At 39.7% G+C, this 26,569-nt stretch overlaps 1 protein-coding gene across 3 annotated transcripts in view; it reads right to left on the reverse strand.

Moving 5' to 3' along the window:
* Positions 1-25,895, reverse strand: part of LOC149439237 (embryonic protein UVS.2-like) — a 62,195-nt gene extending 36,300 nt beyond the window's left edge. Inside the window, exons 1-12 of one of the 3 annotated variants that reach the window (XM_089659302.1) lie at positions 25,815-25,895; positions 25,305-25,332; positions 24,245-24,310; positions 23,182-23,316; positions 22,978-23,095; positions 22,133-22,308; positions 21,971-22,052; positions 21,745-21,872; positions 20,757-20,872; positions 17,946-18,171; positions 16,669-16,787; positions 15,363-15,581 (exon numbers count right to left, since the gene is read on the reverse strand). In XM_089659302.1, the coding sequence (XP_089515428.1) occupies positions 15,363-15,581; positions 16,669-16,787; positions 17,946-18,171; positions 20,757-20,872; positions 21,745-21,872; positions 21,971-22,052; positions 22,133-22,308; positions 22,978-23,095; positions 23,182-23,316; positions 24,245-24,310; positions 25,305-25,332; positions 25,815-25,895 (1,494 nt within the window). Of the gene's footprint in view, positions 1-279; positions 361-15,362; positions 15,582-16,668; positions 16,788-17,945; positions 18,172-20,756; positions 20,873-21,744; positions 21,873-21,970; positions 22,053-22,132; positions 22,309-22,977; positions 23,096-23,181; positions 23,317-24,244; positions 24,311-25,304; positions 25,333-25,814 lie in introns of those variants that run through there. The other 2 variants (XM_089659298.1, XM_089659299.1) reach the window with 2 other exon arrangements.
* Between the last annotated feature and the right edge of the window lie 674 nt (positions 25,896-26,569).

Consider the following 26,569-nt stretch of genomic DNA (forward strand, 5'->3'; position numbering starts at 1 on the left):
TATGATGGATTTCCCATCACTTTCTGTCCTAGTGACAATGGCCAGGACAATGGTCTAATCTCCCTACAGGGGACCCAGACAGTAACAAGAAACTGACTGTTAAAATCTGCCAGGATTCCTGACCCCTCACCACTTTATTCAAAACTAAAGGGAAACAATTTTTGTTAGCGTTACACTTCACTACTAGCTAATATTGTCAGTAACTGATTAGATATTATACTTTCCTAAATCTAGTTTTCCCCTGTCCCCTGTACTGTTCATGCCAGATCATCATCTCACCTGTATTGGTGCCGATAGAGGTAGACTGGTCACCAGCCCCGTAACACAGCCCAGAAGCAGGAGGAAGACCTGGTCATTCATCTTGTTCAGAATTCTCCTTCCCTGTAATGTGAATTATCTTCTCTCGGAAGCTTGGTTTGACACATTCATCCTCTGGATCACCTTTTATACAGTTACCAGAGAAGATCTGACCAATCATGGGACAGGAAAGCAAATTTTAAGCATGACCTAGGTGGACGTGTCTGGGAATTAGAAATGTATAATTATTTTATGTGTGACATTATGGTTATTATTACCTAATTATTATCTTGATATCTCGCTGTCCAATTTGTAATTGATTGTCATGGTCTCACGATAATTTTCTATAATGATATAGAAAGGTTCTTGTATAAGTGATATAATCATCAACTGTGTTTTCCAGCTTAAATCTAAATGAATGGGGACCGGCAATGCATTGTTAGGGTCATGGTTATACCGATTGTACAAGATAATTCATTACTACAGTGCCACGAGCAAAAACCCATAGTAGACCAACAGAGATAATCCCTTTTCTAATATGAAACTTGATCCTACAAAAAAAACCTGATTGCTTAATCTGAGTAAACCTGGTCTTCACCAGAACTTCCACAGGCTACAGTTGAGTATTTAGTTATAATTTATTCCAGGTATATTGCACCATCAGTTCAGGCAGTGATTTAGATACTATACATTCCCGTCAGTTCTAGCTCTGAAGAAGATCACAATCTCACATACTAGGGACACATACCAATGCTTGATTACTGCCAGTACCAGTACAAGGCTCAGTCAACACCAATGCCTGTTTACAGCCAGTACCCACGTCTGATTAGAAACAGTACCAGTACCTGACAACCAGTACCAGTGCAATCCATTACCAATGCCTGATTACAGGCAGTACCAGTGACAACCCCTATCGACGTCAGATTATAACTAGTACCAGTGCTCTATCATAAGTGTTACAGGGTGCAGCGCTACTTAAAGAATAATAAGTTAAAAAAATGTAATTCAATAATGTAATCAAACCAAAAACACCGAAATGTGAAATATAGCGCCAAGTTCGCACATTATTGAGCTTAGTCACAAAATCGGTTTCAGTGTCTGATGACGAATTTCCCCACGAATCATTATCACTCAATTCTGCAAGTGGTTCTAATTTACTATCACTGTTCTCTAGCCGTTCTAAAACCGCTTTTGACCTAAAGAGACGCTTTTTGGAAGCCATGGACTTTTCTCAGTTTCCACACAGAAGGAACAGTAAAAATGCAGGCAAGGCACAGGACAAAGCACTCGGGACAAAATGTATGTGAAATGGTTTGATACAGTAATTTTAGTATCAGATTTTAGTGTATTGAGTGAATGTCCCGTACGTCCCGATGCTCGCAGGTAACGGAACCCGGATGTTGGCATCGGCCGGAGGACATGGCCAGGGAAGCTGCAGGGGGGACATCACGGGACCGCAGGACAAGGTAAGTGCTCGAGGGATCCCAGAGCAATGCTGCAGGGTAAACCTCAGTGTAGCTTGGGGGTTACCGCTTCTGGTACTGACAGTTAACCCCGAGCTACACTCGGGAATACCGCCAGGGGGGTTAAGTAGCGCAGCACCCTGTCATGCTTATTATTGATTTTTCACTATTTTGGAAATAGTTAGGTGTCTGCGGCCACTTTATTTATTTTTTGGGGGTCATTTGGGGTAGGAAGGTAGCTCAGGAGGATCATCTCTATACTATGCCAGTTCTGTATTACAGACAGTTATTCCAAAAACCTGTGGAAAAATTAGTTTCAAAAATACTCACCATGCCTCTTAAGTAAATGGTATTCCCTATTAGCTTCTAAATTTCTTTTTAATATTCAAATTGTCCCCTAATATGAAGAGTATCTGCAGACAGAAGACTATAAAGCCTTGGTACCCAACCTGTGATTTGGAAGTCACATGTGGCCCTTTGGTACTTATTGTGGGGCCCTCAGGATCCTTGTAGACAGAAGATGTTTTTGTGCTTGCTCAATAAATTGACGGAAAAATATTTTTAGAACGGGCTTCTGATAGATAAATAGTAAGTTTTATTTGTTTCACACAATTTGACTTTTTTTCTCTGCTGTCCATCCCTTTTCTCTTTTTGTGTTTTTTTTTAATCTTTTATAATGGATTTTGTTGAAGGAGATATTAAATGTGGCACAAGTCATGAAGGGGCTGTGGGGAGGACAAATATGAAAGCACTGATTTGTAAAAGGAATATAATAGCCGTGATCTCCATCAATGACATATAATGTTTCTTCAGTCTATGACTGTCTGCTCAAGCATGTCTGCAGTCCCCAGCAACTCCAATCTCCAGTCAGTCTCTAACCATCACCTGTTTACATATTCTGACTATGGGGGTCAATTCATTAGGAGTTAAAAAAAACGACTGAAAAAATGGGCAGCACAGTGGTTACATGGTTATGGGCAAAACAGTGGTTACATGGTTATGGGCAAAACAGTGGCTAAATGGTTAGCACTTTCGCCTGCCAGTACTAGGGTCTTTGGTTTGAATCCCAGCTACAGCACCTCCTGCCTGGAGTTTGCATGTTCTCCCTGTGCCTGCGTGGGTTTCCTCCGGGTACTCCGGTTTCCTGGCACACTCCAAAGACATGCTGGTAGGTGAATTGGCTCCGGTCTAAATTGTTCCTAGTATGTGTATGTTTGAATGTAAGTTAGGGACCTTAGATTGTACGCTCCTGGTGGGTTAGGGACTGATGTGAATGTACAATATATATTGAAGGACTGCGTAAATTGATGGCGCTATATAAGTACCTGGAATAAATAAATAAAAAATGTGTTAAAATAATTCATGTGGTTAATCTTTTGCAAATGCGCAATTCACAAAGAATTGTGCGGTAAATAATTCTTGTGGTAAAATTAGTAATTACCGCATATTTTGAAGTTGCAATTTATCGCACGGTAGCTGGTTGTTGAGGAGGCCAGCCGCGGCGTCCTTAACAATGGTTGACTCATCAGCTGTCAGCGGGTTTCCAGCTGACAGCTGAATGTAAACAAAACATGCCGGCAATTAAAAATTATGAAGAATAAATAGCGTGGGGGGTCCCTCATCCATGCCAGGCCCTTGGTGCCTGGTAAGGATTTTAAGGTAAACCTCACGCCAACATTAAAAAAAAAGTCCCTCAGGTCTGGTGTGGATTTTGGGGGAACCCCACACCAAATTTTTTTTTAAAAATGGTGCTGGGGTCCCCCCAAAATCCATACCAAACCTAAGGGTCTGGTATGGATTTGGGGGGGACCCAACTCTTTTTTTTTTGTTTTGACATAGGGTTCCCCTTAAAATGCATACCAGACACAAAATGCCTGTTACGGATTGGGGGGACTCCCACGCTGCATCTGAAAAAATATCGCCAACAAAACCCTGGTGATAAATATCACATCTTTTTTTTATCATTCTGTTCCATTTGTGAATTGGACTTAACAGCTTACCGCATGTTTTTTGCAATATTTACTGACATTTTTCATTCTGTGTTAAATATCACAAAATCACGATTTTTTTTTATTTGTGAATTGAGCATTTTTCTAACCGCATGTGATAATTTATGCAAATGAGGCACATGACCTTGTTATTGCATGTGGTAATCTTTAGTGAATTGACTCCAATTTCCTGTAGCGTGTCTGTAGGATTACATTCCTTGAAAGTTATGGAAACACAGAAACTTGCCTTGGATCAGAATGAAGCTGAATGGTTGTATCACCAGAAATGAGTTGTATCATACATAAAAAGTTACATAGAGAATGAAACCAATACAAACAATATAAATGATTTGGAACATACCCTGGAGGTGTAGCTGGTTGCTAAACACTGAATACTATCTATGGCTATTGGCCATGCTGCCACCTTCTGCTAGGCTTGGGGAACCAGAAACTGCAAAAAAAGAAAGGGAAAGAGAAGCGCCAAACAGCCTCACAGTGTAGTAATATTTTATTCAGTAAAGAAATCTTAAAATCTGTAAATATTGCACTCACAGGTCAAGAAGGAAAATGGGCATACAACCGAGCAGAGAAAGTCCCATAAGAAGAGGGTCAGTTAGCTCCAGCTGCCGCTAATGAACCGGCCACCACCGCTGCAGGGGAGACGCTAATAATGCTGGATAGAATGGATGCCTCTGCACAGGATCACCCATTGATTTATGATGTAATATTTTTTTATTTGATTATGAATTTTCTGTTCCAAATCATTCCAGGCGTGCTGATATTGGATCAATAATGATAATCGACATTTCATTTTACTTCAATCTATTTATAATCAATTATATTCTATATATATATATATATATATATATATATATATATATAAATCTAGCAATATTTTATTTCATTCATGTATTAGATTTTTTTTCTTTTTATCACTATCCACATTATGGATATGGTTTCATTTTACCTTACTCTCTTCCCCATGATAAATACATTCTATCTGGGAAATACCTATGGAACAGCCCGGTCCACCATGCTGTTCTTTAAGTACAGTATAGCATATATCGCTTATACAAAAGGGTTTTCTATATATGAAATTTATTTATTCACATATATATTTTGATTTGCAAATTACATCTGAAATAAGCCAGCACACCTCATATTCCTGTGTAGAAGCGGAAAACCCAGATACTCCTGCGCTTAGGGATGGACTCAATGTCATTAGGACCTCATAACGAAATTCTTGGGATATGCACGCCTTGCTGCGCTCAAAAGACCGGGGAGTCCAAATATACTGAATAGAGAAAAACAAACAGAGGGCGCACCGGCCTAGTGCATTGCCTTAAAAATGTCTTTATTAAATGTTAATTGACAATCTGTGAGTACAATGTCTACTTTTCACCTCATATTCCTATATGTATGCTCATATGTAATATATATATATATATATTTTTTATTAATTTTTTTAATAATAGCAAGAAAAAAAAAACTTAGGAAAAATATTGATATGAAACTTATTTACATACATTTGTTAATAATATATTTTTTTAAGTCCAGAGTTACTATCCATGAATGTATTTGTCATTGCATAGAGATTAAATTATATCAAATTATTGTATATACATACATAAGGATTACCCATCACAATGCCATCAATTGGTTATTTCGTTTGCTCTATTTTTATGTATTTTGTAACTCAAACTTAATATGCAATAGATTTTTCATATGCTGCATAGATCACACAACAACCGGCAGCATCTGGTAGGATGACTAAGGGTGATTACCCACACTATGTGGCACTATATAACGCATTACATTGTTTCACCTGTTTCACTTTGTTGATATCACATAGTAAGTATGCAGCTTTTTAATATTTTGGTATACACTAGTGCAGTGCACTTATTGGTATATACTGTATCCACCAACACTGCTGGACAAGTATTTAAATTTCGGAGGTTGCTGTTAGTTTGACAAAGAAAGGATATAATTTACTGTCTGAAGCACGTATTTTATGATTCTTTATGGTTGATCCCAAGCAGCAAGAGATTTGCATGGCAATCCTGTGTAGAGCTGTCCTTTCCAGCCAGCTTCTCCCCCGCAGTGATGGTGGCCGGCTCATTAGCGGTGGCTGGAGTTGGCTGCTCGGATCCACTGGGTATAGGACTTTCTCTGCTCGGTTATATGCCTATTCTCCTTGACTTGTGAGTTCAATATTTACTGGTTTTGACATTGCTTTAGTGAACAAAATATTATTACACTATGAGGCTGTTTGCCACCCCTCTATCCCTTTTGTTTTTTTTACTGAAGATTATGCCCCTTGGTTATGTCAGGAACAGCACTTGAGGCCCCCTATATCAATTTGACCACCATTGATAAAAAGGGTATTTCTTTCTAGATCATTTTAGTATCACTGTGAGAGTGCATTTTTGTACTTACCTGTAAAATCCATTTCTTGGATTAGGCGTTTGAAAAAGCAGCTTTATTAACCCTTACACATAAGGGGTATGCACCACCTACAGGGGATTGGACACTGGCAAAAAATACAGGAAATTCTCTCCTATAGAATCCCTTTCCTGCAGGAAGTATCTCAGTTTTGTAGCATGCCATACACCCCAACATGGAGGGGAAGGACCTCTGTGTCTCCTGATATACTAAAAAAAATGGATTTTACAAGTACATAAATCCAGTTTTCTCTATCTTACATCACGGGATGTGCGCCGTCCATGATGGTGATCTTTCAGAATCTGTCTGGTCCATCCTTGTAGTGATGGATAGGGAGGAGAAAAAGCAAAGAAAATTTCAAATTCCTGAATTGGTGGAGCGGCTTTTGGGAGCCCTTACAACTGAGGATTGCGAGAGGTAAGTACAGCTGGGAACCGGGGTGGGGAGGTGGTCAGGTGTTAGGTCACGTTTACATATTTTCTGTGAAGGCGAACTAACCCTTTAAAGATTTACATATACACTGCTCAAAAAAATGAGAGGAACACTTTGAAAACACATCAGATCTCAATGGGAAAAAATCCCCTGCTGGATCTCTATATTGATATGAACTGGGTAATGTGTTGGGAACATAAGGATGCCCCATCGTTTGATGGAAATACAAATTATCAACCTACAGAGGACTGAATTCAAAGACACCGAAAATCAAAGTGAAAAAATGATGCAGCCTTCTAGTCCATTTTGCTGAAATTTCATTGCAGCAACTCAAAATGGTCCTCAATAGTTTGTATGGCCCCCATGTGCTTGTATGCATGCCTGACAATGTCGGGGGAGGCTCCTAATGAGACCACGGATGGTGTCCTGGGGGATTTCCTCCCAGATCTGGACCAGGGCATCACTGAGCTCCTGGACAGTCTGAAGTGCAACCTGGCAGCATCGGATGGACCGAAACATGATATCCCAGAGGTGTTCTATTGGATTTAGGTCCGGCTAGCGTGGGGACCATTCAATGGTATCAATTCCTTCATCCTCATAAAAATGCCTGCATACTCTCGCCACATGAGGCCGGGCATTGTCGCGCACCAGGAGGAACCCAGGGCCCACTGCACCATGGTAGAGTCTGACAATGGGTCCAAGGATTTCATATTGATACCAAATGGCAGTCTAGCCTGTAGAGGTCTGTGTGTTCCTCCATGGATATGCCTCCCCAGACCATCACTGACCCACCACCAAAATGATCATTCTGAACGATGTTACAGGCAGCATAACCTTCTCCGCGGCTTCTCCAGACCCTTTCACATCTGTCACATGTGCTCAGGGTGAACCTACTCTCATCTGTGAAAAGCACAGGGCTCTAGTGGCGGACCTGCCAATTCTGGTGTTCAATGGTAAATGCTAATCGAGCTCTATGGTGCAGGGCAGTGAGTACAGGACCCACTAAAGGACTTTGGACCCTCAGGCCACCCTCCATGAAGTCTGTTTCTGATTATTTGCTCAGAGACATTCACACCATTGGCCTGCTGGAGGTCATTTTGTAGGGCTCTGGCCTCATGCTACCAATCGTGACACTGACCGTAGCCAAATGCAAAACTAGCGAAAAACAGTCAGAAAAGATGAGTAGGGAAAAAATGTCAGTGGCCTCCACCTGTAATTCCCATAATCCATAAGAGAACAGATCATTATCTAGGCATGCAACCTAGCTGGCTAGGAAAGTGTGTGTGTTGGGGGGGGAGTGAGTATTAACTCCTCTCCTAAACCATACCAGGCCACATGTAATTTGGAGGGTACCTTGCATGTTGATGGGGACAAAGGCCTCTTCAACATATCCCTGGATTGATGGATATGAGGGTCTATGAGGAGGGAGTTTTGGAATCTGGAAGCACTTTAAGGACTTCTGTGGTGTTAGGCAAAGGTTTGGCTTGAGTGAATGGACTAAATCTGGCCATTTAATTCCCTCATTTGGCTGACCTCAAACAGCTAGAGCTTGTGTTAAACCCTTCATCTGCCCAAACCCAAATACAATTCATATTAACAAGGAGCAGGCTGATAACATATTATAATAATTAGGGCTGGGAGATTTTTAGTTGGCATTTCCCAATAGTGGTTACAATTACGCTATGCTTACTGCAGTGCAGTTCTTTTCAATAGAATATACCTCATGGGGGTTTAAATCTGTACTCAGTGTGAAATTTACTACATGATCTATAGATTTCAAAGTTCTATAATTCACACTATGTAAAAAATTGTTACATTCCCCTATGAGTTGATTTCTAAATGTCTTAGAATTCTTTTATAGATGATAAACTCTCTTTGGGTGTATATTTCAAGGCTACAAATTTTGATTGAGATAAAAAAAAATATTCATAAATGTTTTTTTATTTCATTTATTTTAATATTTTGCACACAATAAGATTTTTGAATCTTTCTAGGGTATTCTGTAGGGCCAGGACAAAATGTTTTGTGCCTGCATTTAGAATTTATTGCTTACTATCAAAAGGAATAATTTTCAACTTTTGTATTTTTTTTTCTAATCTGAGATGCTGGCTAATGAAAACCTAGCCCGGGTGACGACGGTGCTGGACCCCTGGACAGGCAAGTGTCCTCATATTAAAGTATTTTTAGCTGCTGACTTTTAATTTTTCTTTTATGTGGGGGGAGACTGGAACCCCTCTTTAAGTCCAATGCTGGTCATGGCTTGAAGGCACACTATTAATGCTTTTCATTTTCAGCTTAAAGCTAAATTCCAGGTATTGATATCTTTTCATACAACTTTGTTACATTTTTCTAGCTTGGACCAATGTAAGTATACTGTACATGTTCCATACCTTGAAGCTGGAAATCACTGTATTAGCAACCACTACTACAGTGATCCTGACTGTCTTCCACATCCCATGCCAAGTGGTTGCCCTACAGTGTAGTGAATACAGGGGATCACTTGATAGGCACTGTGCCATTCAGAGAACACTTTGCATGTTCTTAATGGATGCAAAACATTCTTGATTGGAAAAGGTGAACATCGTGACACGTGACAGTACATGACCCAGAAGTAACAATCATTGTAGCAGTGGAGACTCTTACAGTAATTTTAAGCTTGTAGGGCGGATTGGCCAGGTATGGAATATACAGACATACATAGGTCCAAGCAGGACCAATGTAACTATGCAAAGATATTCTGGAATTCTCCTGGGCCATGAAAGGGCCTAAATGGGGTTTTCTTCACTGTTTTGGGTAATCTGTACACCCTGTCAATCTCTCCTCTGGACTTTGAGCCAATAAAACCTGCAAGTAAAGATTGACAGAGTGGATGTTGTGACTGCTTTGGGGCAGCTGTAGGCCATATTACCAATAGCAATGCTAGGAGGACCTTAAAAATCCAGGAACCCTTTAGGTGGTCATTGCAACATGTGGGACAATACCTGGGATTGCCCTGGCTTATTTTGAGGTAATTGATTCAAGAATTTTTGTTGTGGTGACTGTGAGGGGAGCAATGAACAGCAGGACTGAGGAATTTTGTTTTTTAACATATGAGCTGTGATTTGTACTGTCTCTGAGGACTCAGAGGACATCATAAGTGAGCTGCTCTGTCTCAGCCAAGTTTTTGTCTGTTTCTGAGAAGAGGCTGGCAGCACTCTTTGCCTCTTTAATTGGCAGTCATGTTTTTTCTGTTGGCCTCAGAAAGTCTACTGTGTGACCCTTGTGGCCAGAAACTCTGAAGTCAGAAAGCTACATGACTGAGCACATGGCACCCTGCTAGAAGCCATCCTATGTGCTGACATCCGCCCCTCTAAAACCAGATGCCGTTCCGGTAATGTAAGCCACATCAAGGTGTCACTATAAGTGTTATGACCAGGGGCGGACTGACCATTTGGAAACTCGGGCACTGCCCAAGGGCCCGAGGTCAGTAGGGGGCCCCATGAGATGCCCCTGGTACCTTTTTCATAGGCTTTTTTGAGTTTGGGCAAGGACACAGGGGCCCCATGATCCCCTATTGCCCGGGGGCCCCAGGAGTTGTCAGTCCGCCCCTGGTTATGACTAGTCTGCTGTGCCAATAACATTGCTGAGAGTGGCTGTGTCAGTGAGAAGCTGTTACCAACTTGCTTGAGAGCAACCTTGCTGCTGTTCTTCACCTGTTAATTGTTACTTCCACTTAACCAAATAATAACTGTGCCATTCTACTTGGTCTTGGTGTGCCTTTTCTCTACCTTGGGTTCCAACCAATTGGCCCCACCTGCATGTGTAAATAAGAAACTTGGATTCCATTCTTTCTTCATCCCTCTGTTCCACCTTGCATGGTGTGATGGCCCTATTCTTTTTGCAAGATTGCTGGGGAGTGATAAGTACCCCTAATCTAACAAGAAGACACTCAATTACTGTGCAGGAAGATTTTCTTGCAAGGTTTTGGCTGCTCTGCTTTTCCTGGGATTCTACTAGAAGGAATGTGAGTTCACCCTCCCCTAGGTACGATAAGTACATTATCTACCTTATTGTTTTACAGGTTCATTTTTCATCTACCATTTGGCAGTGCATCTCACAGAGGAAGGCGCTGGAAATGGACTTTGCATTTTAATGTTCACTTTAACCTTTCCCGAGTGTAGCTCAAGGTAAAGTTTCAGTACCAAAAGCGGTAACCCCGAGCTACACTCGGGCTTACCATGCGGCGTTGCTCAGGGATTCCCTGCAGCGCGTACTTTGTCCTGCGCTCCTGCGATGTGTCCCCTGCAGCGTCCCCGCCCATCTCCTCCGGCCAATGCCGGCATCTGGATTCCGTGTTCGGGTCCCTGCAAACGTCGGGACGTACGGGGGCTGGAACGGCGGCAAATTTAAAATTTAAAATTTTTTAGAAACTGTCATTTTCTTAGAAATTAATTTGACATAGTAAAACATTACTGTATCAAACCATTTCACATATATTTTGTCCCGAGTACTTTGTCCTGTGCCCTGCCTACATTTTGACTGTTCTTTCTGCCTGGAAACTTAGAAAAGTCCATGGTATCCAAAAAGCATCCCTTTAGGTCAAAAGCGGTTTTAGACCGGCTAGAGAACAGCGATAATAAATCAGAATCACTTGCAGAATTAAGTGATAATGATTTGTGGGGAAATTCGTCATCAGACACTGAAAATGATTTTGCGACTTTGCTCAGCGATGTGCGAACTTGGCGCTATATTTCAAATTTCAGTGTTTTTGGTTTGATTATATTATTGAATTAAAATTATTATATTATTATTTTTGTGATTATTTATGAAATTATATTTTATGATTTCGTGTTTCAAGTTTTATTCTATCCGGAATGTTTACTAGACTCTTGTTCGGACAGATGTCAGTGAGTTATTCCTAAAAATTACAGCCTACAATAAAAAAAAGACATATTTCCATGCAAAAAAATTTACCGATTTCAGCACAGAAATATGGACATAATCAGACCGCTAGGGAGGTTAAGTGAAGCTGCACCTTGAGGAAACAGGGACTATGTCACACAAAAATAATAACACAGATGGATCAATGCTTTAATATATTTTATTTTTATGAGGAAAAGGGAAAAATCAGTTCAGGCTGTCATATACAGCACAAAAGAAATATCCAGCCACTCCTTCAAAATAATAAGTACGAAAGGGAAACATAAAGAAATAGTTATAAGAATTATCACTATAGAATGAATGTAAATCAAACTAAAACCATAAGATTCCAATATTTGCTCCCATATTCCTGACAAAGCCAATCAAAATACCAAAGTGTAGATATCAATTGGGACAAAATTAATAATTGTTATTTTGTCATTTAAAAGTAATTGCAAACACGAACATGATCCGATGTAGATTTATTCATTATATATGTACTGTATGTACAAATGTGTGAACTTTTGTATACATGCTCCATCAAATTCACATTGGGTCCTGTAGTGACGCCAGCTTACTTCCAGAACCGGTAGATTTTCTCTTTGTGCCATCTGTTGCTCTTCTATTTAACTGTAATTAAAGAAAGGTCAATGTCGTCAATTAAATCCATATTTAAATAATACCTAGGACATTTTGTTTTAATCTCTCATTGATCTATTAAAAAAAACAAAAAAACAGAAAAACATTCAAATGGATTTGTATATCCAGTAGTAATGCTGTATACTCAACAAGTATCTCCCATACATTCTCGTTTGTATATCCAGTAGTAATGGTGTATACTCAACAAGTATCTCCCATACATTCTCCTTTGTATATCCAGTAGTAATGCTGTATACTCAACAAGTATCTCTCATACATTCTCATTTGTATATCCAGTAGTAATGGGGTATACTCAACAAGTATCTCCCATACATTCTCCTTTGTATATCCAGTAGTAATGCTGTATACTCAACAAGTATCTCTCATACATTCTCGTTTGTATATCCAGTAGTAATGGTGTATACTCAACAAGCATCTCCCATACATTCTCGTTTGTATATCCAGTAGTAATGGTGTATACTCAACAAGTATCTCCCATACATTCTCGTTTGTATATCCAGTAGTAATGGGGTATACTCAACAAGTATCTCCCATACATTCTCGTTTGTATATCCAGTAGTAATGGTGCATACTCAACAAGTATCTCCCATACATTCTCGTTTGTATATCCAGTAGTAATGGGGTATACTCAACAAGTATCTCCCATACATTCTCGTTTGTATATCCAGTAGTAATGGTGCATACTCAACAAGTATCTCCCATACATTCTCGTTTGTATATCCAATAGTAATGGTGTATACTCAACAAGTATCTCCCATACATTCTCGTTTGTATATCCAGTAGTAATGGTGCATACTCAACAAGTATCTCCCATACATTCTCGTTTGTATATCCAGTAGTAATGGGGTATACTCAACAAGTATCTCCCATACATTCTCCTTTGTATATCCAGTAGTAATGGTGCATACTCAACAAGTATCTCCCATACATTCTCCTTTGTATATCCAGTAGTAATGGTGTATACTCAACAAGTATCTCCCATACATTCTCGTTTGTATATCCAGTAGTAATGGTGTATACTCAACAAGTATCTCCCATACATTCTCGTTTGTATATCCAGTAGTAATGGTGTATACTCAACAAGTATCTCCCATACATTCTCGTTTGTATATCCAGTAGTAATGGTGTATACTCAACAAGTATCTCCCATACATTCTCGTTTGTATATCCAGTAGTAATGGTGCATACTCAACAATAATCTCCCATACATTCTTGTTTGTATATCCAGTAGTAATGGTGTATACTCAACAAGTATCTCCCATACATTCTCGTTTGTATATCCAGTAGTAATGGTGCATACTCAACAAGTATCTCCCATACATTCTCGTTTGTATATCCAGTAGTAATGGGGTATACTCAACAAGTATCTCCCATACATTCTCGTTTGTATATCCAGTAGTAATGGTGCATACTCAACAAGTATCTGCCATACATTCTCCTTTGTATATCCAGTAGTAATGGTGCATACTCAACAAGTATCTCCCATACATTCTCCTTTGTATATCCAGTAGTAATGGTGTATACTCAACAAGTATCTCCCATACATTCTCGTTTGTATATCCAGTAGTAATGGTGTATACTCAACAAGTATCTCCCATACATTTTCGTTTGTATATCCAGTAGTAATGGTGTATACTCAACAAGTATCTCCCATACATTCTCGTTTGTATATCCAGTAGTAATGGTGTATACTCAACAACTATCTCCCATACATTTATCTGCTAAGAATAATAAACGGTAAGGCTATGAATATTATCTTGCCTGTTGGTCTTTATTTTGATATGCTGTATTGCATTAACAGATTTTAATTTCACTAAAGGTAATGTGAAGATCATGTCTGCTTAAAGGGGGACTAGAGTGGGTTTTAGTCAATTGTATTTTAGTTTTTTTATATTGCTATTTTTGTTTTACTGTATTGACAATTTTATATTACATATAAATATTTAATATACAGCTGTTTCTTTTTTTCACTGTGTGAAGTAAGAGCTTGCTGGGTTGTCTAATAGGAAAACCGTGTGTACTTTCCAGCGCTCCAAGAAATAATTTGCCAAAGGGAGGCCAAGGGAACCAGGACAGGAGTGGCCTACAGATAATCCTTCGGGGAAGCAGACCTCCTCAGACGGGGTAAATCGACCACTGGGAAAAGAGCAGACAGGTGGGGCAAACACCAAGTACATTATCCAAGAGTTGTTCAAAGGTGTAAAAGACAAAAACATACTCACAGGCATAGCATGTATAAAAAGCTTTGCATAATGGAGATGGCCGCAACAACAGGCAAGGTGTTCTGACTGTCAGTGTGGTCAGGTGACTGACGCATTTCGGGGACGAGTAGCTCTGAGGAAAGGGACTCGTCCCCGAAAAGCATCAGACACCTGACCACAATGACAGTCAGAACACCTTGCCTGTTGTTGTGGCCATCTCCATTACGCAAAGCTTTTTATACATGCTATGTCTGTGAGTATGTTTTTGTCTTTTACACCTTTGAATATATTTTGGATAATGCAGTAGGTGTTTGTGCCACCTGTCTGCTCTTTTCCTTGTCTAATAGGAAAGCCTAGTGCTGTACTTGTTTAATGAAATGGAAGATCATTCAGCTGTGCGTGTAACTTGAGATCCTGCTATTAAAATCTGTATTTACACCATAGCAGTATAAAAAAATGTATGCAACATTTTTTTTATTAAACTAGCTAAAAGAGATAAAAAAAGTGTTTTTTTTTAATTATCTTTTGCTCCTGATCATAATAAATAACTACAAGCACAGGTAACCTTATAAAACGTCAGTTGTGTTCATGTAGTCAGATCTGACCATAGACCTGCAGCGTCAGGGAAGCACAACGAATGTGTAGTTCAAGAAAGCTGGAAGTACAACCTACATTTGTGATGAGCCAACATGGCTGCCCCTTATGTACACATAACTACAAACTATTAAAACATACGAGATTTCTAAAATTATACTAATATGTTTGTTTACAGTAAGCTTATCATATGTATGTATATAAAATCCTGCATTGAATTGTTGCCATGTGATTGGCTGATTAGCAATTTGTGTTACCAAGCAATGAAACAAGTGTACCTAATAAACTGGCAAGTGAGTGGAATTCAAGGTAAATGTGCTTTTTAACCAAATGAGACTTCTATTTTCCTTTAATTTCCATTGCTAATATTAGACATAAGCAGATAGCTACTCACAGAAGGTGTAGGAGATTTGGAAGCCCTTCGCCTGGTCAGACGCGTCACTGTGGAATACGAGAACCATAGAATTGCCTTTGGAGTACAACACAGGGATGCTGAGATCACCACAGAATGGACCCCTTTGTTTACCATCCATGAAGAGTTTTAGATAGTCATGGATACAGAATCTGGCATACTCTACATGGAAATCACTGATGGTCAGAGCAATCTGAAAAAGAAATAAAATTATGACTAACATGACACCATGTCACCAATCTACAACTGTCAATCTACTTTCTATGTCATTCACCTGTGTACAATAGACTCAAGAAACTGATCAGCACCCTCCCTTCCTCTCCCTTGTGGTCCTGTTACTCCCAATCAGGATGGCAGGAATTAGCCCAGGGCTGCAAAGTCATGTATAGCTTGAAAAACAGCTTACAAGGTCACACCGCCATTGTTCAACCAGTTTCACAAAATACCATCTGCACTTCATGCCATCACTGGGAAATCATCCAGAAAGTCTTGATGGTGTTTACTAAAGGCAAATATATGGTTCACTCTTCAAGAGCAGTTGCTCCAGAGCTTAGTAAATGAGCTTTGCTGACTTCCATCATCCAATCATGTGCAAGCAAAATGCAGGGTTTTTTTTTATTGTCTTTGCACATGATTGGGTATTTTTTGCAAAGTGAAGCTTTACCTCATTTACTAAGCTCGGGAGCCACTGTACTTGCAGAGTGCAACTGCAGTTTGCAAAGTGCAGTGTCTATTTGCCATTAGTAAATCATCTTCATAGTCCTAGAGCAATCTACTTTAGATTTACCAACAGCCATGTAGCGTAATGCTCTCACCCAGGGTTTCTTTACCAGGGTTCCTCCAGAGGTTGCTAGGGGTTCCTTGAGCGATGAGCAATTTCTGCCTTTGAGATAAATGCCTTCTGACACCATTAATATGTTCAACTGCCTGTAAGGGGGTAACTCTTTCCAATGACTACAAATGTGAGGAGCATTCTTCCCATTGACCATCAGATTAATGTGTCATGAGTTGTAGATATAGTCATTTTTAGCAGGGGTTCCCTGAGACTGGAAAGTTATTTCAAGGGTTTCTATGTGTTGAAAAGGTTAGGAAAGGCTGCTCTAAACAATACATTCCACTTCCATTCATTCAGGTAGGCCCTAGTGAATGCTGCTGAATTTAAATGGGTTTGTACATTTAGACTAATGTGTCTGTCCAAGATTAAAGTTTTGTTTGTGTGTCAATTTTAGAAAATTATGGTGTCCAGTAATTAGGGAGAATTATTGAGGTATCTTGTTTACCTTATATCCAACAGGAGCTGTGATGGTGTAGTTACAGTTCATGTATGGACTGTAGTTCCCTGGATATCCCGGAGATGCAAAGCTGCCTTGAGAGTTAAAGAAGGTTCCTCCACACTGAACTGTGAGAATATAGATATAGTAAATACAGTAAGGAGATCTATAATAGTACGAAGGTCTTCAAAATGTTTCAGCACATATATATATCTGTATATATATATTTTTTTTTAAAAATGTGGAAACCTTTTGAAGAACCCCCATATATGGCATCATTTTATGTTTATGTATGTATTGTATATGCATTGTTCATCCTCTCTTTCAGAGTTCCAGGTTAGTCTTTTTCTGGGACTCCACTCTCCAACCCTCATGGCAGAATGCAGACCTAGTGATCTGCCGCTCAGGACCAAATACTGCATCGGAGCAAGAAGGGAGAGAGCCACATGCTCTACCTTACCCAGAAGTGTAGTGATGAGAGGTTACTGTAGTTGAGGGCCACCATGCAAACCTACTATTTTGTCCTAAATTGGGAAAGTACATCAAAGCCCCAATTTGTGCTGCTGTAAAATTTATTGATCCTGCTCTCCCCCATTGCACTGCTTGAGTTAAATGCTTCTTTAGTCTACAAGGAGATAAATACGTTGAAATGCTTACCATATTTCTCCCTCCCACAGGCTTCCTCCATGCTGTGAGAATGGTCCCTGAAGATGCTTCTTTTTGCTGTTTCTCTAGCCAAAGACTCTCAGATGTCATCAAGTACTACACAGGATCAGCATTCATGAATTGTGTTTGTACTTATTCCAAACTGCCCTAAGCAAAAGCAAGCATTGATCCCATGCAGTGCTGGGGGAAGGGAGGTCTGGTCCCTGCACTCTACCCCAGATAATTTTGAATGACATGGTCAACCCTATAGAAGTCTATGGGGATTTGCCAACCTCTTAGTTTTGCAGTGGGGCAGAGAGCAGGGATATACAGCCAGAGAGATGATTTATACAGTATCTGATCCAAAATAATCCGTAGAGGTAAGTGTTATCACTCCTACAGTGGATCCACATACACATTGAACAATCTGTCAGCAATTTATAGTGCGAGGGCCTGACCGACTGGTTTATTCTGATTGTATATACTAAAGTAAGTGACTTTATGGATTGCTTCAAAGGTTGCAAACAGAAGTTAAAGGACATCAGACTGATGTGTCAATAGTCCCTCCTCGGCCCTACATCTATGATTCTTCAGTGTCTTTCTCTGAAAACTTTTACTACCAATAAAATAAATCAGCATACCTGAGCTATATGTAGCTTGGAAGCCGACCCCGCCAACAGCCCCGTCACTGACAAGCTCGACCAGCATATGACTTGTGGACGCGATGAGTGGAGGGATGGTTATACTGCCGCACATTTTATCCAGCAAAATAGGAGAGTTCTTAGAGGGACCATCATAGATCCTCATGTAGTCAGATTCACAGTTAGGAGAGGACTGGATATTAAAGCTATTGAAATTTAGTGAAGCCTAAAAAGTGACACAAAAGAAAATGTATTATCTACAGTAAACCTTAAGCTTCACATATTTGTAACTGCAAACTGCATTATTACGTAGTTGCAAACTAATGCAATCAAGGACTCAATAAATGCTTGAACCGCTCCTTAATGAAGTGCCCTCTAGGTAGGTAGGCTTTGTTGGGTTTTTTTAGACAGAGGCTGGGTAGCAGCCTGGGATGAGTCAGCCTGGGAGTGAGGTAGTGAGTTCACCTTGGGACATGCTGGGAGGATCTCCAGGTCAGGGCTTCTGGAGCCTTCCCATACTTCTAGAAACAGGAGGAACTTTCTAGAAGAGGGGCAGAGGAGGGGAGGAAGCCTAGATCTGCTTGTTTAGGGGAACTTGGCCATTTCCCAGACAGGAGGTTGGGCATGGAGACCAAGGACAACCCTTAAATGTGGCATAGGCTATGGAGCAGGGGAGTTGGGTTGAAGATGAACTGAGAGAAGGCTGGAGTGTGGAGCATGGGAGGGGGCTCCAGGGAGGGGAACCTATCTACAGGCAGTATGCTGGAAAGGAGGATCTCCACTGTCCAATGTCTCTTAGGGAGGACTTTCTGAGCAGCAGGGAAGGAGTCAGCCCAGTGAAAGGCCTGAAAGCAGCTACCAGCCCACCATGCTGACAGAACAGGACAACAGTGTGGGTACTCCTATACCCCCTGGGCCAGATAAAGGGAGAGGGTGGCCAGGTGCAAGACCCAACTAGTTCTCATTCAGGACTACTTAAATGCTAGATTTTGGAATCCCTTGCCCAGGAATACCCTCAGAGCAGCTGAGTGAAGAAGAAGGATTCACCCGGAGTCTGGGGAGGCACACCAAGTGGACTTTGGAGCTCCTTAAAGAGACAGTGCTTTATTTTGCAGATCTCACAAACATGTATGTGGATGAAATCCAAATTAAAGTCAGGCACTGTCCCTATCTAACATGAAAAACAAATTATCCCATCTTCCAAACAAGGTAAAGAATGGAATAAAATAAAGGGACTTTGAATGAGTCGAAATTCGATGTTTAACCACAGATTAGTAGATAAAACTATATCAAAGTTTTTTATTACAAATAACACTACACAAACATGTTAAAACACCAACCTTAGAGCTGTATACAATATATCATTGGACATATTAAATGCTGGTTTGTATGCAACATGTGAAGAAGTATCTGTTCCGATGATAGAAGAAAGAAGGAGGGCGTTCAGAATCAACACGTTTCACTACCACTGCTTCATCAGGATCCCCACCAGTAGAAGAATTTACTACTACTACTACTACAACAACGTTATAAATCAAAATAAATTTGAATCTACTATATAATCAATATACTATAATAATTATACATATTATAACAATTCAATAACAATGGAGACAATGGAGAAATTGTCTCCATTATCTCCATTGTTATTGAATTTTTATAAATATGTATAATTACTATAGTATATTGATTGTATAGTAGATTTAAATTTATTTTCATTTATATAGTTGCTGTAAATTCTTCTGCTGGCGGGGATCCTGATGAAGCAGTGGTAGCGAAACGCGTTAATCCTGAACGCCCTCCTTCTTTCATCTATAATTCATTGCTGGTAGTTTCTTCAATGAGAAAAATAGGCTTAAACAAGACACATTTGGGGGAAGAAACTTTTAACGGAAGTCTTTAGTTTAATACTATATTGAATAAAGTCGAAGAAACCTTTGATCTAATGCTATTGGGTTGATTTATTAAAGGCAAATAGACTGTGCACTCTGCAAGTACAGTTGCTCCAGAGCTTAGTAAATGAGGTAAAGCTTCCCTTTGGCTAGAATACCCAATCACATACAAGGAAAATAAAAAAAACAGCTTTTTTTTCTTGCACATGATTGGATGATGGAAGTCAGCAGAGCTTCTGCTCATTTACTAAGCTCTGGAGCAACTGCACTTGCAGAGTGCAATTGCACTTTGCAAAGTGCAGTCTAATTGCCTTTAATAAATCAACCCCTACGTCTTTGGATGTTGCAATATCATTACTATTGGTAACATACTTGTAAGACCCATGTTGTTCCTGCTAAAATCTCCATTCCAACAATCTCCTCACTACCAGATGTGGGGTAAAAGAAATTTAGCACATCAGAGTTGCCAGCATAGACTCCCAGCCATGAAGTGGTCATGATAGTCTGAAGACTATAAAGTGGGCCATAATGAAGGGAAGTATTATTTCAACATATGGAGACATTGGTGGTTAAAGCAGAATGAGGTTCAGAGACATTACATCTTACAGGGCCTACTCCCAACCTCTGGCCTAGCCATAACGTCAAACCACCACCATCTCTAAAAGTCTTTCACCGTGGCAAAATAGAACAAGACAAAGCGCTGTAGTCTTATATTTATTTCAATGTACAAAAGTGTGATGTTCAGGTAGGTAGTATTTGGAACATTTCCTTGGCTGTACACTAGGCAAGTCTCATTTTTTTTAAAAGGTAAATTTCAGGTGATCTACAAAACAATCTTCAGATGGGAGTTTGTTTTCACAGCTAGGTTGCTAGACATTTAAGGTCAACATTTTGCATGTCTTCATTCCTGTTTCCTTACCTGCCCTGATGGAGCCCTGATCAGCCAAACGCAGTCAGCATTATCAGGATAAGCAAAGGGATAGTTGGCAGAAGTGAAAATTCCTGTATTACTATTAAGCAAAGTAGAGCAGACACCTGAGAAGTAAGAAATAGACATATACATTGTATTTAGTTACTGGAGGAATAGATTAATAATCATATTAATAATGGATTTGTGGGAAACAGGAGAGGGGGTATTAACCTTCTGTTAGATTAAAACTGCTGTAGTTTTGAACTTATAATCAAATAAACCTTGAGCTTAACCCCTTTATGATGAAAAAGTAATCCTTCAACGGATAAGTTCACATTTTGACCAAAAATAATAAATGCACATATTTTTGCAGGTAATAAAAATGTATTTTTAATATCATGTGTAGGAGGAACCTGTAAAGTATTGCTCCAGTGACTGGTGGATCGCTGGTGCCATGCAGGTCTCTTTCAGACCTGTCAGCATATCTCCTTGCCAGTACGGGATGTACGGGCACGCAGATATACTGACAGGAAGATACAATGAACTACTATGGTGCTCCACAGCGCCATGGTAGTTCATTGAGAGCTTCAAACCCACAGCCGCTAAGGCTATCGGGACTTGTGGTTCATTCATAAAAAGAAAACTGAGTGAATGACAGGGCTAGCTGAGCCCCACATGGCCACACGGTTTTTAAAAAGTGACAGCTGGTACGAGGAACTTCTGCCCTTACTGCTGTCACCGGGCAGTGGGCAGTGGCTACAGCAATTTGGAACATATTACAAGTTCCCCCTAAATGAATTTGATATGCATGGGATTACCACTTATGAGTACATTATTTTTTGTGTGCCCCCCTAGTTGGGCCCAGAAATAAAAGTGAACATTTTGTTTTTGTTAAAACATTTTTTTCCAAACTGTAAAAATTAAGTTAAAATGCAATTATAAAAAGTATAATTTCTAATGTTTAAAACTCAAAAAATTGGAATGTACAGAAACTTACTGCATTGATAAAGTCGGTTAATTTTAAGGACATCCAAGGCACTCAGCCCAATTCTCTGTCCAATAGGCACATTGGGGTCAGGCTTGGGGACAATTGTGGGTTGGTTTGAAGTGTTGGTGAATGCATAGCTGGAAAGTGTTGAATGGAGATAAAATCGACATATTACCATTAAAATATGTTCTCATTTATGGGTAATTCAATAGCTAACACAAAAGTCATGACTTACGCATCATAATGCATCACTGAACCGTAGTCATATGGACTGCCCAGGTTATTGGTGTCCGCTTTAGCAAAATCACCCTGGTATCCTGTAACAAGACAAAAGCAGTGGTAATGTCTCTTTTTAGAAAACAAGGCTAAATTCTCTTTGTGTAAATGTCCCCATTACCTTCAGAGATATACTGGTAATTGATGTCAACATAATTGTCACGATCACTTCTGGCGTGTTCATGGTGGAAGCCCAGGGCATGTTGTAGTTCATGTTGTATAATCCCCCTATAGACGCAGCCACCACCCAATGAAACTGTCTGCCTTCCACCAGTTCTTCCAATATATGAGTAACAGCTAAAAATAGTAAATATACAGTTCAAAAGAGTTATGCTTTAATATAATTTAGGAACTAAAGACAACTGGTTTAATTGACACAATGATTGAATCTGAGCTACAGAAAGAAAGCAATCAACATCAGTTTGTACTAAGCCTTTAAACTTTCTAACTCATAACGGCAGGTGTATCCCTATACATGAGCCCAACTCTAGTAAGGACTATGGTGTTTGGGAGATAAGTAACATTGTGCTGACTCCAAGTACTGGATCCACTGCCCACTTTTGGACAGATGCAGTTTGTTTTATTTTGATTGTAACTATGGGTTTTTTAGGTGGAATCCTTTGAGTTTGTTGACACTCAGCCCTACTCCCCCTCAGTCACTACCATTCTTCTACTAGCTACTCAATGTATGCAGTGCTGGGATACAAATCCTACGCCCCTGTGCTGTTTCTGCTAGGTACAAAGAGAAAGGAGACCACCAAGAACACCTTGTTGTTGGCCTGTGACTTTCCTTTATATCTACAAATGTACAGAGGAGTTCTATAGTGTTTTTGGAGGAAATAGAAAAAGAGGAACTGTCATGCACAGATAGGTGCAGTAAAGTATAAGGTGTTAAAGTTTTAGATGCTCCCTACCGTTTAACTTTATGTAGAGAAATCTATCGGACAATAGACAAGACAACCTTACCCATCTTCAGGTGAGATGTTGAGATAATTGTCTCCCGTTGTAAAAGGCACAAACCTCACACAAGTCAATGACTCAAACTCTGTCATGGCGAGTGCAATCATATTCAGGTCATAGGGACCTGGAAACAGAGATAGAAGGTTGGGTTTCTACAAATAACAAATAGCAATGAATGTTTCACTGTAAGAGAATGAAGAGGGAACTCACTGTATTTGGATGATATGATGTAGGGAACAGGAACAATGCCATCATCGCTTTTAGGCCAAAGGCAAGAAGTACAGTTGATGGCGCTGCGGTCAGTCTGTACCAGAATGTCACCTCCATACAGGAGTGTTTCACTATCTAAAAATACAAAGTTTGCTTACAGTTAATGCACTAAAATGTATTAGATTTAACCTGCCCATACACTGTGAGCTGACTGAAGTTTGCAATATGGGTGGCTGTGCTGGCTCTGAAGAAGAAGGGATCTCCCTTTGAAACTCGTCAGCTTCACCCGGACAGTCTCCCCTCTCGATGGGATTCGCACGTGTCTCCTATTCCAGTGTTTCGATTTTGGATTTTATATGCCTTATATATTGCCAATTTTGTGAGTATATATTTTAATTCAATAAATTCACTCTTTTTTGCTGAGGTAATGCTCAAGGTTGGTGCGATTTTGTTTTTGTTCTTCTTTACAGTTTATATCGGGCTTTCCCAGCCTTGTGTTAGAGCTGCACAACCTTTGATGGGTTAATGGACAAACTTTCCATCCGCCCACTACTGATCTGGGTCCCTGAGCGCAGGAAGTGTTGTTTTTGTTTTTGCTGGCCCCCTTCCACCTGACGAACTTTGATTGAAAATTCAAAGAATCCAGACAGAAAATTTTCAAACTAACAGCAGCTGCACCTAATCAGATGCAGTACAATACAAGTACAGGGGCGGACTGACCATTGGGGAACTCGGGCACTGCCCGAGGGCCTGGGGTTAGTAGGGGGCCCCATGAGATGTCCCTGGTACCTTTCATAGGCTTTTTTGGGTGTGATTTGAGTGTGGGCGAGGACACAGGGGCCCCATGATCCCCTATTGCCCGGGGGCCCCATGAGTTGTCAGTCCGCCCCTGAATGTAGGAGTATACAACAGAATACAATAGGCACAGAGGGAGACTTGTACATCTGGAGGAATCCGTTAGACTCAACTTTTTTCATTAGAATTCCCTATTGTCTATTGGATTGCAGGATGGCCCTAGTACTCTCATATTGCAGTAAAGAATCCTATGATTTAGAATAATTACCTTTATTAGCGTGCAATATCTTGCTGAAGATCCCTTGAGGTACTTCTGAGCCTCTACTCTTTGAGGCTACAAATACAAAATACCCATTAGGCACATTTTGTCAAATAATTGCAACCAAAAAAAAAAGTGAATAATTTTGTGTAAATTTTGAGCTCATTATAAAAATGTAATTATATAATAATAAAAAAGGGTAGCTCTAAAAAACTGGCCCTGATTTGTGAAACTTCTGGTTGGATAACCTTTTAATCTTGTAGTTTGTGGGTGAAGTTCCCTGAATGTCATTATAACCATCACCTAAGTTAAGGGAGAAGGCTTTAAGGAGACCCTGTTGCAGGACCATTATTTTTAATAAAAAACATACATATGATTATAAGTGCATTTAACATATTTTAGGCATACCATTAACTATAAAAAACCTCCCTTGTGTAAACAGCCGAAAGCTCGGCCGAAGTTGCATCTGGTACGTGATGTCAGCAGAATCAGAGCTTTTGCTCAAGTGACATTTTATAGCTTTCCTCTTTATTCCTCCACTGGGCAGCTATATAAAAGTTTATGAGGGGAGGGACAGAGATGCTGGGCCAGCACAGACAGTAATTGGACACTCCCAGAAGAGGAGAAGGCTATGAGAAGCAATACGGGAGAGGACTGTGCTATGGAAAAGACTCTCAGATTAGTCACATTTTCATTACAAGTTCAAAGCCACATTACATGTGAATATTAAATCATTTATGTAAATAAACTACTGCAAATAAGCTTTTAAAATAATTGATTTATTATGATTTTATCTGCATTGTTTTTAATTGGTGAAAGGGTCTCTTTAAGGTAAGGGATCTTTACCCTCAGGGCTATTAAAATGTGGAATAGTCTTCCTCAGGGGTGGTTCTAGATGGACAAAGAAAAATTATTTTAAAGATTCTCTGATTGGGCTGATCAGGACTAATGGAGTTTTTATTTTTAGGAATTAAGATTTCGGATTAGGAATTGTATCAACAAAACATCTAAAAGAGAACAGAAAGAAAACAAATTTCTATTCTTTAAAGAAGAATGTTAAAAAGCTTACCAGCTTTGTTCACTCCAGGTAGATGGTACTGAAAATGGAATTTTTTGTATCAATATCTTATTTCAAATTAATGCAATGATAACAGATAACAACCCCCCAATCTCCATCTGTCAGAGTCCTCCTCAACCCTCCTGCAAATTTCTCAGCATTAGGGTAATATCCTTTTTTAAACAGATGTTATCACAACAGTCATCATTGGAAGATTATACCGTACCCTCTGCTCAACTATAATATGATGGATTTCCCATCACTTTCTGTCCTAGTGACAATGGCCAGGACAATGGTCTAATCTCCCTACAGGGGACCCAGACAGTAACAAGAAACTGACTGTTAAAATCTGCCAGGATTCCTGACCCCTCACCACTTTATTCAAAACTAAAGGGAAACAATTTTTGTTAGCGTTACACTTCACTACTAGCTAATATTGTCAGTAACTGATTAGATATTATACTTTCCTAAATCTAGTTTTCCCCTGTCCCCTGTACTGTTCATGCCAGATCATCATCTCACCTGTATTGGTGCCGATAGAGGTAGACTGGTCACCAGCCCCGTAACACAGCCCAGAAGCAGGAGGAAGACCTGGTCATTCATCTTGTTCAGAATTCTCCTTCCCTGTAATGTGAATTATCTTCTCTCGGAAGCTTGGTTTGACACATTCATCCTCTGGATCACCTTTTATACAGTTACCAGAGAAGATCTGACCAATCATGGGACAGGAAAGCAAATTTTAAGCATGACCTAGGTGGACGTTTCAGGGAATTAGAAATGTATAATTATTTTACGTGTGACATTATGGTTATTATTACCTAATTATTATCTTGATATCCCGCTGTCCAATTTGTAATTGATTGTCATGGTCTCACGATAATTTTCTATAATGATATAGAAAGGTTCTTGTATAAGTGATATAATCATCAACTGTGTTTTCCAGCTTAAATCTAAATGAATGGAGACCGGCAATGCATTGTTAGGGTCATGGTTATACCGATTGTACAAGATAATTCATTACTACAGTGCCACGAGCAAAAACCCATAGTAGACCAACAGAGATAATCCCTTTTCTAATATGAAACTTGATCCTACAAAAAAAACCTGATTGCTTAATCTGAGTAAACCTGGTCTTCACCAGAACTTCCACAGGCTACAGTTGAGTATTTAGTTATAATTTATTACAGGTATATTGCACCATCAGTTCAGGCAGTGATTTAGATACTATACATTCCCGTCAGTTCTAGCTCTGAAGAAGATCACAATCTCACATACTA

Source organism: Staurois parvus, unplaced genomic scaffold (assembly GCF_062004578.1).
Source record: "Staurois parvus isolate SC_StPar_1 unplaced genomic scaffold, SC_StPar_1.0 ptg001146l, whole genome shotgun sequence".
In the NCBI taxonomy this organism is placed as follows: Eukaryota; Metazoa; Chordata; class Amphibia; order Anura; family Ranidae; genus Staurois; species Staurois parvus.